At 41.4% G+C, this 15,358-nt stretch overlaps 1 protein-coding gene across 1 annotated transcript in view; it reads left to right on the top strand.

The window, feature by feature from the left end:
• The window catches only part of OC90 (otoconin 90), a 143,225-nt gene that overhangs the window by 28,556 nt on the left and 99,311 nt on the right, over positions 1-15,358 (top strand). The window contains exon 4 of the mRNA XM_089685933.1: positions 6,358-6,414. Coding sequence (XP_089542059.1) covers positions 6,358-6,414 — 57 coding nt within the window. The remainder of the gene's footprint in view (positions 1-6,357; positions 6,415-15,358) is intronic.

Below are 15,358 nucleotides of genomic sequence, written 5' to 3'. Positions count from 1 at the left end.
AAAGTTATGTCAAGGGTTCCTCTATGTTGAAAAGGTTGAGAAAGGCTGGTCTAAGGCTTGGTTCACATGGGTGTGATTTCAGATACAACTTGAGTCACACAGAATCGCATGGCAATGGATATCACATTGTTTTCAATAGTACGTGTTCACATCAATGTAACCCCAAGCAGTGCAATTTTGGAAGAGGTTCCTGTACTACTTTGGTGCGATTTACAGTACGATTTGGCTTCAAAGAATATGAAAACCACATCCAAAATGCAACAAAGAAAATAAATGCATTGCAGTGGTGTGAACCTTTCAGAACTGTGGGCCATCCACATGATAGCCTGGCAGCCTTTGTGTTGTGAAGAAAATATTTGGATCCGGAATTTAAGTGCCACACAAAAATGTTTGAGTCCAAAACAAAGTTTATTCCAAATTTAAAGTGGTTGTAACGGCTCAAGGTTTTTTACCTTCATGCATTCGATGCATGAAGGTAAAAAACCTTTTGCGTGCAGCATTTTCTGAAGAGTAACCACAGATCTTCTGTGTATGTAGGCTGCCTCAAATCCTTCTTCTCTTCATGTAATCCCAGACAGACTCCATGATGCTGAGATCACGGCTCTGTGAAGGCCAAGCCATCACTTCCAGGACTCCTTGTTCTTCTTTACACTGAAGATAGTTCTTAATGACATTGGCTGCATGTTTGGGGTGGTTGACCTGCTGCAGAATAAATTTGGGGCCAATCACACACCTCCCTGATGGTATGGCATGATGGATAACTATCTGCCTGTATTTCTCAGCAATTCTTCCATGAAGACCATTTCTGAACAGACTTCTCCAGACAGTAGATGGGTGTACCCAGGGCTGCTGTTAGAAGCCACGGGGTACCTGTACAGCCAATGTAACAGGGCCCCCAAACAGATACAGTTTATTATGCTTCAGTTATGAATGAACACAGTGAGTGATCACTACCAATCACCATTGTGTTCATTCAGGAAAGGAAGGGCTGGTAAATGTGACATATTTATGGACCCTTCCCACACTCTCCATCCTATTGATCCCATTGTATTGTTGCATCTGCCTGTGGTAAGGAGAGGAGGGAAGCCGGCAGCACCGTGGGGGAAGGCACACAGGGGGGCTTGGGCACCATGGGGAAATGTATGATGCACTGGGAGGGTGCCGCAGAGAGAGCCATACAAGGGATTAGTGCCAGTAATCCCACCCACCCCCCGCTGTGCCGATCACCCTCCCTGCTCACTTCCAATTCACCCTGATGCCTGGGCCCCCCTGCTGGTCTGGGCCCCATACAGGTTTCCACCAGTTCTGTGCTGATGGCACTGCCAGACATCTTCCAGTGTCGAAGGGAAGTAAGCATGATGTGTCCAAATGCAGTTTCCTTGGCCAACCACTGCATCTACGGTGACTAAGCTTTCTCTGCTGAAAGGGCCCTCACTGCATGCTCCCAGCAAAGTGACTGAGCTGTCAAAGACAGCTCCCAGTCTCGGGCAATGATCAGAAGCCAGAGGACAAACTCATGATCATGTGACCACTATGACAGCCAATCACACTAGTTACGTGACCCAGCACTGCTTCCTGCCTTCCCGAGCGTAATAACCCAGTTAAAAGGCCCAGCAGGAAAGGCTTAAGAATGAATATTTATAAATACAAGCACATATAAATATAGGCTGTCAAACCCAAACAGTGATGGCATCTAAGTGGATGCAGTCACTGTCCAGCTGACATTTTTGCAACCAACTCCTTTAATTTTTCAGTTGAAGTATGAAGAGCTATGTGGAATCAAAAGGGCCACCTACAGTTGGATTTCTGACCGATTCAGCAGGAATTGGCTGAAATTTGTGCCGTGTATGGCTAAGCATAAGGTCAGGTTAAGTTTTACTTGAGATCTTCCATACAAGACTTGTGTACACATCACAATTGCTTGAAAATTGCATTTGAATTTCTGGTAGAGACCAGTGACTTCAGAGAGGGGGGGAATCACAGGGAGCCTCCTGGAAGTGTCAATTTCCACACCAAACAGAGTCTCTAGTTCTGATTAAAAAACCAAATGTGGTAAAGCAACAGCTTGAATGATGAGTCTTATTCCCCTATACTGTACTCAGCTTAAGAAGTCTGTTTTCCTATCCAAGGGATTTGTATTTCTGTCCATCCAGTCCTGTGATTTACACAGCTCTGTCATATAGCACAGGCCCTGTTTTTCATGGAAAGCTGCTTGTTATTTTCCTTTACTGCAGTTCTCTATGTATGAAACCAGCCTTTCTTAACAAGGGTTCAGTGGAACTCTATGGGTCCTCCAAAGGTTTCTACGAGTACATTAAAGTGTCACTAAACCCAGGACCATGCATTCACTATATCTGGTCTCCCAGGACCCTGCATTCACTATATCTGGTCTCCCCGGACCCTGCATTTACTATACCTGGTCTCCCAGGACCCTGCATTCACTATATCCGGTCTCCCCGGACCCTGCATTCACTATATCTGGTCTCCCCGGGAGCTACATTCACTATATCTGGTCTCCCAGGACCCTGCATTCATTATATCCAGTTTCACAGGACCCTGCATCCACTATATCTGCTCTCCCCGGACCCTGCATTCACTATATCCGGTCTCCCCGGACCCTGCATTCACTATATCTGCTCTCCCTGGACCCTGCATTCACTATATCTGGTCTCCCCGGACCCTGCATTCACTATATCTGCTCTCCCCGGACCCTGCATTCACTATATCTGGTCTCCCCGGACCCTGCATTCACTATATCCGGTATCCCCGGACCCTGCATTCACTATATCAGGTCTATCCGGACCCTGCATTCACTATATCTGGTCTTCCCGGCCCCTGCATTCACTATATCTGGTCTCCCAGGACCGTGCATTCACTATATCTGGCCTCTCAAGACCCTGCATTCACTATATCTGGTCTCCCTGGACCCTGCATTCACTATATCTGGTCTCCCTGGCCCCTGCATTCACTATATCTGGTCTCCCAGGACCCTGCATTCACTATATCCGGTCTCCCCGGACCCTGCATTCACTATATCTGGTCTCCCCGGACCCTGCATTCACTATATCTGGCCTCTCAAGACCCTGCATTCACTATATCTGGTCTCCCTGGCCCCTGCATTCACTATATCTGGTCTCCCAGGACCCTGCATTCACTATATCTGGTCTCCCCGGACCCTGCATTCACTATATCTGGTCTCCCCGGACCCTGCATTCACTATATCTGGTCTCCCCGGCCCTGTGCTGATCACATGCACTCTCCCAAGAACAAAAAAACCTATCTAGCAATACACACTAAACTGAGCATGTGCAGAATGTCTGGGACATTTGAACAAGTCGGAACCTCACCGATATGACCCCTGTAATTTGGACAATAGGGTGCGACTTGGCATGCGATTTGCAAGTCATGGCATGCAAACCGAATGCCAAGTCACACCCAGTGTGGACAGGGTCTTACACTACTTCCATTTTATAATAAATGAATGACTTTAGAGCTGCATTGATTTGTATTTTTTTTAGATCTGTACAGCTATATATTTCTTCTGAGCAGGGGTGGAATGGCAACTCATGGGGCCCCCGGGCAATAGGGGATCATGGGGCCAATGTGTCCTTGCCCAAACTCAAACCACACCCAAAAAAGCCTATGAAAGGTACCAGGGGCATCTCATGGGGCCCCTACTGACCCCGGGTCCTCATGCCCAAGTGCCCGAATGGTCAGTCCGCCCCTGCTTCTGAGATATATTGAGCAGTACGACACCTGAGCGCTCTGTGCGCCAGAACAAGGATACAATTACCTGGTAGAAAATACACATCCTCTGCAAGTACAGAGCTGAATGTAGAGGGAAGGTCTATAGTTACATAGTTAGTCTTACTGATAAAAGACAAAAGTCCATCCAGTTCAACCATAAAAAAGTTATAATCCTATGCCCACAGTTGATCCAGAGGAAGGCAAAAAAAAAACCCAGCAAAGCATGATCCAATTTGTTTCTGCAGGGAAAAAAATTCCTACCTGATCCCCCGAGAGGCAATTGGATATTCCCTGGATCAACATAGCTTTCCATTCACGTAAACGTAGCTTTCCATTCATGTAAACGTAGCTTTCCATTCACAGCACATTGGATGGGGCCTCATAAGGAGCCCAGAGGCTGATGTACAGGTTTCCTTTATTAGAATCCATCACTGATTTTATGCACACAGGCGCTCGCTCTGGATTCAGTTCTTAGCAGGGATATTATTTTTGGACTCCTTTCCTTCACTTCCTCTAAGTTCTTCAAATTCTTCCCAAAATGTAAAAACCAAAGAAGATAAACTGTATTCCACCCAGACTGACCCCAGAGGGTTTGTGTGTGACTGTATGGCCTTCAGCAGAACCATTAGATTGTAAGCTCCTCGGGGCTGAGAGGCCAATGTCATTGGCTCTGTGTGTTCTGAATTACATGTCTTTACAATGTTAAACCTCACATATGTATTAATATACATGCAACTGGAGCCAGCACTGCTGGAGTGACTTCATCCTACAGGATCCCATAGGCACTGCTGGAGTGACTTCATCCTACAGCATCCCATAGGCACTGCTGGAGTGACTACATCCTACAGGATCCCATAGGCACTGCTGGAGTGACTTCATCCTACAGCATCCCATAGGCACTGCTGGAGTGACTACATCCTACAGGATCCCATAGGGACTGCTGGAGTGGCTACATCCTACAGGATCCCATAGGCACTGCTGGAGTGACTTCATCCTACAGGATCCCATAGGCACTGCTGGAGTGACTTCATCCTACAGGATCCTATAGGCAAATGATTATGTATTAAGTATAACACTCTCTCTCTGCACCTGTCAGCATGCTGTCTCACCTGTGTAATCTATGACACCTTCAAGGAAACAGAACTCCTTCCCTGACAAATATAGAATTGCCAGAGACCAGAACTATTTTAGGAGTAGAAATGTTGATTTTAATGAGCAACACCTCATCCTTACTATCAGAGGTTACATTCGTCTTTATCACATCTTTTTTTAAGATATTTGTTGTTCATTCTTTATTTAACATTTTTTCTATTTAAAAAAATTGTAGTTTTTTTTTTATTGTAAAATTTTATTTTTTGAAATGTAATTGCAATATATTTCAAATCAAAACTGAAAATGTATTTCTTTAGAAAAACCTTCACCTAACTTCTTTTTTTGTTTCATTTCCTGTGTATCTTTATTTTATTTATGTTTCTTTTGTCAAGAACTTTGAAAAGGTTCATTTAAAGGTGCTATGTAAAATAAAGATTATTATGATTAATTGTATAATTATTATTATTGTTATTATTGATATTATTATGATGATGATTTTTATTATCATCAGTATTGCTATTGTTTAGTAAATAATTAAAATAATGAATAATAATAATAATACATGAAAAATATTATTCTAATTATTATTCTGATTATTATTTATTAAATTAAATTCTTATTACCTATTTACTACTACTACTACTACTACTACTACTACTACTACTAATAATAATAATAATAATAATAATAATAATAAAACAATAATAACAATACATAAATAATAATACTATTAGTCTAAAATAAAATTATGTAATATTATTATTTTTAAGTGTATTTGTAATAATTATTAATTGAATTGTTATTAATTACTACTACTACTACTACTAATAATAATAGTAATAACAAGACATGAATAATAATACTATTAGTCTAAAATAAAATAATTTAATATTATTATTTTTAAATGTGTTTTTAATAATTAATAATTGAATTGTTATTCAACAGCAATAATAATAACAACAACAATAATAATAATATGATACATTTTATTTTATATTATATTGCTATTATGATTATGATGATGATTATTATTATTATTATTATTAACAATATTTAATAGAAGATAATTAAAATAATGAATAACAATAATAATACATTAAAATATATTAATATGATTATTCTGATTATGGGTATTATTATTTATTAAATAATTACCTACTACTACTACTATTATTATTATTGTTGTTATTATTATTATTATATTTTTAATAGTTAATAATGTCATATAATGTTATATACATAAAATAATAATACAAATAATAATAATAACTATGGCTAAAAATTAACAATGTTGCCATCTGATCATTGGGGGGATGACAGGAACTAAGGAAATGTTTCCTTCTGCCTGCAGCATACTGATGACATCATCTCAGTTGAGGCAAATCCTGCTTTTTAATAATAAATGTTACCATTTTGTTTTCTTACTGTTGCTGAATGTGGTCACATGCCAGATATGTATTCATGCAGACTCCTTAATTTACTAAAAGGTCCACTTTAATTTTGCTTGTTTTGTTTCAGACAACTTCACATTTGATGGGGTTTTTAAGAACATAGAAAGTGTGACATCATTTCTTGGTAAGTCATAATACCAATACCAGATATAATGGAAGTCCAGCTTCAAGGAAAACATTTATTTTCTCCAGATACATTTTACAAACTTCAAGGGTTTTGGTCAAAGCAGCATTAAACCCATACACAAGCATTTATTATATTGCAGCTTACCCATTCTTAGATGCGATGGCTGCATTCGTTTTCTCTCTTTAGGTGTCCTTCTATTTTCAGTAAGTCAGTTGAAAAACTTTCTTTCAGATGTATCAGTTATAGGAATGAGACAAACCATTTATCACTGACAGGGGTTCTTACAATGATCAGTTTTTATCTATATATGTAAAAACCTTTATCAGAAAAGGAAAAATAACTGCTGGAACTGATTAAAAAAAATTAGCTGGTGTTAGGCTTCAGTTTAGTGGTGTATTTAAATCTGCTGGTACATCTAACACTTCCCTCCCCCCAGACTGACAATGTTGCTGTTCAAAGGTACCCTATGTGCTCCTTCATCCAGAGTGGGGGTGCTATAATACAGGAGGTGTGTTTTTGGTCAGATCACCTGGTAAAAACAAGGGAGAAAAGCCTAAAAGTCTAGGTTCACACCTAAGCGTTTTCCATTGCATTTTGCAGAAATGCAGTACAGTCCATTTAACCCCCCTGGCGGTATTCCCGAGTGTAGCTCGGGCTAAAGTTTCAGCACCACAAGCGGTAACCCTGAGCTACACTCAGGCTTATCATGTGGTGCTGCTCAGGGATCTCTTCTTCACTTACCTTGTCCTGTTCTCCCGCGATGTCCCCCCTGCAGCGTCCCCGGCAATATCCTCCAGCTGATGCCGGCATCAGACTTCCGGGTTCCATTCCCTGCGACGTCGGGACGTACGGGGGGGACGGAACTGGCGAGAAATTTAAAAATGTCAAAAAGTGACATTCACTAAATACACTAAAATCACATAATATAACATTACTGTATCCAACCATTTCACATACATTTTGTCCCGAGTGCTTTGTCCGGCGCCCTGCCTGCATTTTTACTGTTCTTTCTGCCTGGAAACTGAGAAACGTCCATGGCGTCCAAAAAGCATCCCTTTAGGTCAAAAGTGGTTTTAGACCAGCTAGAGAACAGCGATAGTAAATCAGAACCACTTGCAGAATTGAGTGATAATGATTTGTGGGGGAAATTCCTCATCAGACACTGAAAACGATTCTGCGACTTTGCTCAGTGATGTGCGAACTTGGCGCTATATTTCACATTTCAGTGTTTTTGGTTTGATTACATTATTGAATTACATTTATTATTATTATATTATTATTTTTTATGATTATTTATTAAATTATAATTTTTGATTTTGTGTTTCAAATTTTATCATATCCGGGATGTTTACTAGACTCTTGTCCGGACAGATTTCAGTGAGTTATTCCTAAAAATTACAGGCCTACAATAAAAAAAAGACATATTTCCATGCAAAAAAAGTACCGCTTTGAGCACAGAAATACTGACATAATAAGACCGCTAGGGAGGTTAATACTGCTTTAATGTTAAAAATCAAGATACTGTAACACATTGTAATGATTATTATGACATGAAATTGAGACAGTCTAAAAATGAATGATTCCAAACCACAATCACAGTAAATAAGCCAGAATATGTAAAAAAAAAAAAGTCCAATGATAATATTAGTAGTTGGAATAGTCCACTGTGTACAGGACTGTCATCACCCATGATCCTATTCATCAAGGGATGGTCATGCCGTGGATTCTGGTCTTCTGGGTCTGTTGCATTGTAAGCATTGAGAGTAGTTTGCCGGCTTGCTCCATGGAGAGATCTGAAGGGTAGGACAATATCCTGTGCCTAGTAGAGGATATCCATTACAGTACTGTAAACAGTGGATGATAACAACTAATAATTGGTGGTGTACCCCAAGGTTCAGTGTTGGGACCCTTACTTTAATATATTTATAAACAATACGGTCTGGGATTATAAATCCCATTTCAGTCTTTGCAGATGACACCAAGCTGTGCAGTGGAATAACGTCCTTACAGGATGTCTCCAACTTACAAGCCGACCTCAATGCACTGTGTAATTGGGCAACTATGTGGTGGATGAGGTTTAATGTTGATAAATGTAAGGTTCTGCACTTGGGGGCTAAGAATATGCATGCATCATACATACTAGGGGGGTACAACTGGGGCAATCAATGGTGGAGAAGGATCTGGGGGTTCTGGTAGATCACAAGCTTAATAATGACATGCAATGCCAAGCTGCGGTGAGCAAAATCCTATCTTGTATTAAAAGAGGTATAGACTCCAGAGAGAGATATTCCCCCGGTACAAATCATTAGTAACACCTCATCTGGAATATGCAGTTCAGTTTTGGGCACCAATTCACAAAAAGAACATTGGGGAACTGGAGAAAGTGCAGAGAAGGGCAACCAAACTGATAAGAGGCATGGAGGAGATCAGCTATGAGGAAAGATTAGAGGAACTGAATTTATTCTCTCTTGAGAAAAGGAGATTAAGGGGGATATGATCTCCATGTATAATACATAAGGGGGGATATGATCACCATGTATAATACATAAGAGGGGATATGATCTCCATGTAGAATACATAAGGGGGGGATATGATCTCCATGTAAATACATAAGGGGGGATATGATCACCATGTATAATACATAAGGGGGGATATGATCACCATGTATAATACATAAGGGGGGATATGATCGCCATGTATAATACATAAGGGGGATATGATCACCATGTATAATACATAAGGGGGGATATGATCTCCATGTATAATACATAAGGGGGGATATGATCTCCATGTATAATACATAAGGGGGGATATGATCTCCATGTATAATACATAAGAGGGGATATGATCTCCATGTATAATACATAAGGGGGATATGATCACCATGTATAATACATAAGGGGGGATATGATCTCCATGTATAAAACATAAGGGGGGGGGGATATGATCTGCATGTATAATACATAAGGGGGGATATGATCTCCATGTATAATACATAAGGGGGGATATGATCTCCATGTATAATACATAAGGGGGGATATGATCACCATGTATAATACATAAGGGGGGATATGATCTCCATGTATAATACATAAGGGGGATATGATCTCTGTGTATAATACATAAGGGGGGGATATGATCACCATGTATAATACATAAGGGGGGGATATGATCACCATGTATAATACATAAGGGGGGATATGATCTCCATGTATAATACATAAGGGGGGATATGATCACCATGTATAATACATAAGGGGGGATATGATCTCCATGTATAATACATAAGGGGGGATATGATCTCCATGTATAATACATAAGGGGGGATATGATCTCCATGTATAATACATAAGGGGGGATATGATCTCCATGTATAATACATAAGGGGGGATATGATCTCCATGTATAATACATAAGGAGGGATATGATCTCCATGTATAAATACATCAGTGGTTCATATAGTGAACTCGGTGTAGAGTTATTCACCCTGAGGTCATCACAGAGGACAAGGGGGCACTCTTTACGTCTGGAGGAAAAGAAATGTAACCTCCAAACACGGAAAGGTTTCTTCACAGTAAGAGCTGTGAAAATGTGGAATAGACTCCCTCAAGAGTTGGTTCTGGCCAGCTCAGTGGATTGCTTCAAAAAAGGCCTGGATTATTTCTTAGATACACAGAATATAACTGGATATAACATTTATAGGTAAAGTTGATCCAGGGAATATCTGATTGCCTCTCGGGGGATCAGGAAGGAATTTTTTTTCCCCTGCAGGAGCAAATTGGATCATGCTTTTCTGAGTTTTTTTTCCTTCCTCTGGATCAACTGTGGGTGTAGGATTATAACTTTTTTTTTTTTATTGGTTGAACTGGATGGACTTGTCATTTTTCAGCCAGACTAACTATGTAATTATGTGTGTAATTATTGTCCTTTTTACATATTCTGACTTATTAACTTTATTAGTGGTTTGGAATCATTGATTTTTGGACTGTCTTGATTTATTGTCATAATCATTACAGTCTATTTTATTATCATGGATCTGTTAATTAAAGGTTTATTAAATTGTACTGAGTGTGCTCTGTGCCACCTTTTATGAAAGCCCTGCCTGTGGATTGGTGGCCCCAACCCCTCGCTGGAGGGGGCATGGTGGAAGGTTTACCCCTACCACACTATCATTGATATTTGAGGAAGTAGAGACACAGAAGGCAATTAGCTCTGATGAGAAAGGTTGTACCTCTGAAACGCGTCAGCATCTGCTACACATCATCAGGTGTCATCATATCTGTCTATGGTCACGGGCTTTGTAAGTTCCTTCCTGTTGTAAATTAAAGTGGAACTCCACTCTCTCAGTCAGTGTGGACTATTTTTAATCCTTGTGCTGTTAGCATTAGTAAATAGATATTGTATTTACTTGTTTTAAACCTTTTTACAATTTCTTCAGTTACTTCCTGGTTTCCAAGCCTAGGCAAATGGAGTCATACATCCCAGGAGTCTTCAGGAGGGGAGGAGAGGTTTTCTCAGCTAAGCACACCCTCTTGCCTACATGCCTGACATAAGGGCAGATTCCAGGAAGTAAATGCTATATGAGTCATCTGCCCTCCAAAATGATCATGGCCAGAGATGCTAGGGGGGTGTTTTTAAAGTGATTTTGCTTGAAAGCATGGAGACAAGGATGGATGTGAATTATAAATTGAATGAAGCAGTGCTTTTGGTTTGCAGTGCTCAGATGTAGTTTAGTTCTGCTTTAAGAGCTTACCACATCCCTTATTTCTCTTAGGTCCTTTCTTTGGAGGGGCTCTGCAATTGCAAATCCCCCCCCTGCAACATACACTATATTGCCAAAATTACAGGCCGTTTGCCTTTACACCCACATAAACTTTAATGGCATCCCAGTCTTAGTCCGTAGGGTTCAGTATTGAGTTGGCCCCGCCCTTTGCAGATATAACAGCCTCAACTCTTCTGGGAAGGCCGTCCACAAGGTTTAGGAGGGTGTCTATGGGAAGGTTTCACCATTCTTCCAGAAGTGCATTTGTCAGGTCAGGCACTGATGTCGGACGAGAAGGCCTGGCTCACAGTCTCCGCTCTAATTCATCCCAAAGGTGTTCTATGGGGTTGAGATCAGGACTCTGTGCAGGACAGTCAAGTTCCTCCACCCCAAACTCTCTCATCCATGTCTTAATGGACCTTGCTTTGTGCACTGGTGTGCAGTCATGTTGGAACAGGAAGGTGACCATCCCCAAACTCTTCCCACAAAGTTGGGAGCATGAAATTGTCCAAAATGTCTTGGTATGCTGACACCTTAATAGTTCCTTTCACTGGAACAAAGGGGCCAAGCCCAACCCCTGAAAAACAACGCATGGAATATTTAGTAGCAAGGAAATGTCACGGATGGACTTATTGCACAGGTGGCAACCTATCACGGGACCACACTTGGATTCACTGAACTCCTGAGAGCGACCCATTCTTTCACAAATGTTTGTGGAAGCAGTCTGCATGCCTACAGTTGTGTCCAAAATTATTCAACCCCCACTGAAATTGAGTGTTTTGGCCAGTTTGACATTGCTTTTGATCATTCAGTCATCTTGCTTACATTTACATTAAAGAGGCACTTGTAGGTCAGACAAATATAACATAACAGTTATAATGAAATAACCACAAATGTCTTTTCTGTGCTCACAGCATTATCAGTTTTATTCAACCCCCAAGTGACATTCAATCTTAGTACTTAGTACAGCATCCTTTTACAGTTATAACAGCTTTTAAACGTGAAGCATAGCTTGACACAAGTGTCTTGCAGCGATCTACGGGTATCTTCGCCCATTCTTCATGGGCAAAGGCCTCCAGTTCAGTCACATTCTTAGGCTTGCGCACTGCAACTGCTTTCTTTAAGTCCCACCAGAGGTTCTCAATCGGATTTAAGTCTGGTGACTGCGATGGCCACTCCAAAATGTTCCAGCCTTTCCTCTGCAACCATGCTCTAGTGGACTTGGAGGTATGCTTGGGATCATTGTCCTGTTGAAAGGTCCAACGTCTCCCAAGCCTCAGGTGTGTGACGGACTGCATCACGTTTCCATCCAATATCTCCTGGTACTGAAGAGAATTCATGGTACCTTGCACACGCTGAAGCTTCCCTGTACCTGCAGAAGCAAAACAGCCCCAAAGCATGATTGACCCTCCACCATGCTTCACAGTAGGCAAGGTGTTCTTTTCATCATAGGCCTTGTTCTTCCTCCTCCAAACATAGCGTTGATCCATGGGCCCAAACAGTTCTAATTTTGTTTCATCAGTCCACAGAACACTATCCCACAACTTTTGTGGTTTGTCCACATGGCTTTTGGCATACTGCAGTCGACTCTTCTTATTCTTTGGAGACAGCAAGGGGGTACGCCTGGGAGTTCTGGCACGGAGGCCTTCATTACGCAGTGTGCGTCTTATTGTCTGGGCTGAAACTTCTGTACCCACATCTGACAAATCTTTTCTCAGTTCCTCAGCAGTCACACGGGGACTTCTCTCCACTCTACGCTTCAGGTAGCGCACAGCAGTCGAAGTCAGCATCTTCTTTCTGCCACGACCAGGTAGCGTTTCAACAGTGCCCTTTGCCTTGAATTTGCGAATGATGCTTCCTAAGGTGTCTCTTGGTATGTTTAACATCTTTGCAATCTTCTTATAGCCATTGCCCTTCCTGTGAAGAGAAATCACCTCTTCTCTTGTCTTCCTGGACCATTCTCTTGCCTTCACCATGTTTGTAACCACACCAGTAAATGTCTAGAAGGAGCTGAGTATCACAGTCATTTTAAAGCTGCCTAATTGGTGCTTATTATGCTTGATTGCTGCTCGGTGACATCCACAGGTGTTTTCAATACCTGATGGAAAGCACCTGTATGAACCTCTGTTCTTCAGAGTGGTAGTCTTTAAGGGGTTGAATAATTGTGGCAATGAAGAAACCACATAAGAACCATTTACTACTGTATTACATAAACAATTGATGTCATTTTAGTTGCATTTGGGTAGTTACAACGTCCTTGTAGGATTTGATTCTGAATACAATTCCAAATGTACACTATAGTCCCTAAACCCCTTTACAGCATTGGGGGTTGAATAATTTTGGACACAACTGTAGGTGCTTGATTTTATACACCTGTGACCATGGAGGTGATTGGAACACTTGAATCCAATGATTTGAAGGGCTGGCCCAAAACTTTTGGCAATATAGAGTATATCCTATACTACAGAATAGGGCTGAGCTTCATGTTCACAGGCGGCATAAGGGCATCCCTCCCCCTCCTGCCACCGATGCCTTTACCGGGCTCTCCCATACAGTTGGGAAGCCCAGTAAGGATGTGACCAGCGGCATCCGGCTCTAGACAGACAGCGATAGGAACAGGTATTTTCCGCCCACTGTGTGATGTCAGAAACAGGAAGCAACAAGGATTTCGTCACTCTCTTTTTTGCTCTTTGTTTGCCTTACCGTTAGCGGCCAGTGAAGCAACTGATCAGACTGATCTGTGTCTGATCACATGCATTTGGAGGCCAGAGGAGAGATTTGGGGTCTAATAGACCCCTGATCTCTCCATAAAGAGGATCTGTCATGGCCCATGCTATCACAAGGGATGTTGTTAATCCCTTGTAATAGAAATAAAGTTGATCAAAAAAAAAAAAGTTAAAGGTACAGTGTAAAAAGAAATTAAATAAAGAAATAATAAAATAGCAAAAAAAATTTAAAGCACCCCCATTCCCCCATGCTCACACGCAACATGCACATAGGTCCCTCACGCATATGTAAATGGGGATCGCACCACACATGTGAGGTACTGCCATGAATGTCAGAGTGAGAGTAAAAATTCTAGCACCAGGCCTCCTGTGTAACTCTAAACAGGTAACTTGTAAAGGCTTTTAAAATGTTGCCTATGGAGATTTTTAGGTACCATAATTTGGCACCAAATGGTATACCGTGGTTGGCGTAGAACAAATTCAGATGGTGGGGGCCACCCAATTTTAGTCTTGTCGGGAGGGGGGGGGGGCGCCCAATTTTAGTCTTGCCTAGGGCAGCATAAAACCAAAATACATCACTACATGTAGCCACACATTTCTGGGACCAAAAGATCTCTACATTCTAGTGTGGGCCAGGACTTTTTCCTGTAGCTCTATTCTTTAGGGCCAACATAATTTCTTCCAGGGTAATAACTCTAAGGCCTCTAATTTTTGGTCTGCTATTCTTGGCAACTCCACCTCCTTTAGATAATTCTGTCTATTTCTCTTTTTTTCATCCTCCAATTCTCTTTGGATTCTGAAGTTTACATCATACAACTTACTATAATAACTATTTTCCGTCTTTCCATCCGATCAGGCAAGGTGGAAAGCCCAAGTTATATTGAACTTTTTTCTCTCTCATATGCTCCAGCAGCTGTTTCAAAGATCTTCTTCTAGCCAGTGTCTCTGGAGCAGGGGCGGACTGACCATTCCGACACTCGGGCACTGCCCGAGGGCCCAGGGTCAGTAGGGGGCCCCATGAGATGCCTCTGGTACCTTTCATAGGCTGTTTTGGGTGTGGTTTGAGTGTGGGCGAGGACACAGGGGCCGCATGATCCCCTATTGCCCGGGGCCCCATGAGTTACCAGTCCGCTCCTGCTCTGGAGCAATGTCAGCAAAAATAAACAATTTTGTTTCCTCGTATTTTATTTCGGTAGTCTCCCACAAACTTTTCCATATTCTTTCTCTGTCTTTGTAGTGATCAAATCGAACTATCACATCTCTGGGGCTTTCCACCGGGACTCCTTGTTTAATCTTATGTACCCTCTCGATTTTCAGATTTTCTGGCACTGGTCTTCCCATTATTGGATTACACACCCTCTTTATTCTCTCCCATAGATCCTCTCCGTGTACTTCTTATGGTAGACCCCAGATCCTTAGATTATTTCTTCTATCTCAGTTCTCCTGGTCTTCT

This window comes from Staurois parvus, unplaced genomic scaffold (genome assembly GCF_062004578.1).
Source record: "Staurois parvus isolate SC_StPar_1 unplaced genomic scaffold, SC_StPar_1.0 ptg000389l, whole genome shotgun sequence".
NCBI lineage: Eukaryota > Metazoa > Chordata > Amphibia > Anura > Ranidae > Staurois > Staurois parvus.
Note: the sequence above shows the minus strand (reverse complement) of the source record. Positions and strands in the feature narration are given on the sequence as shown.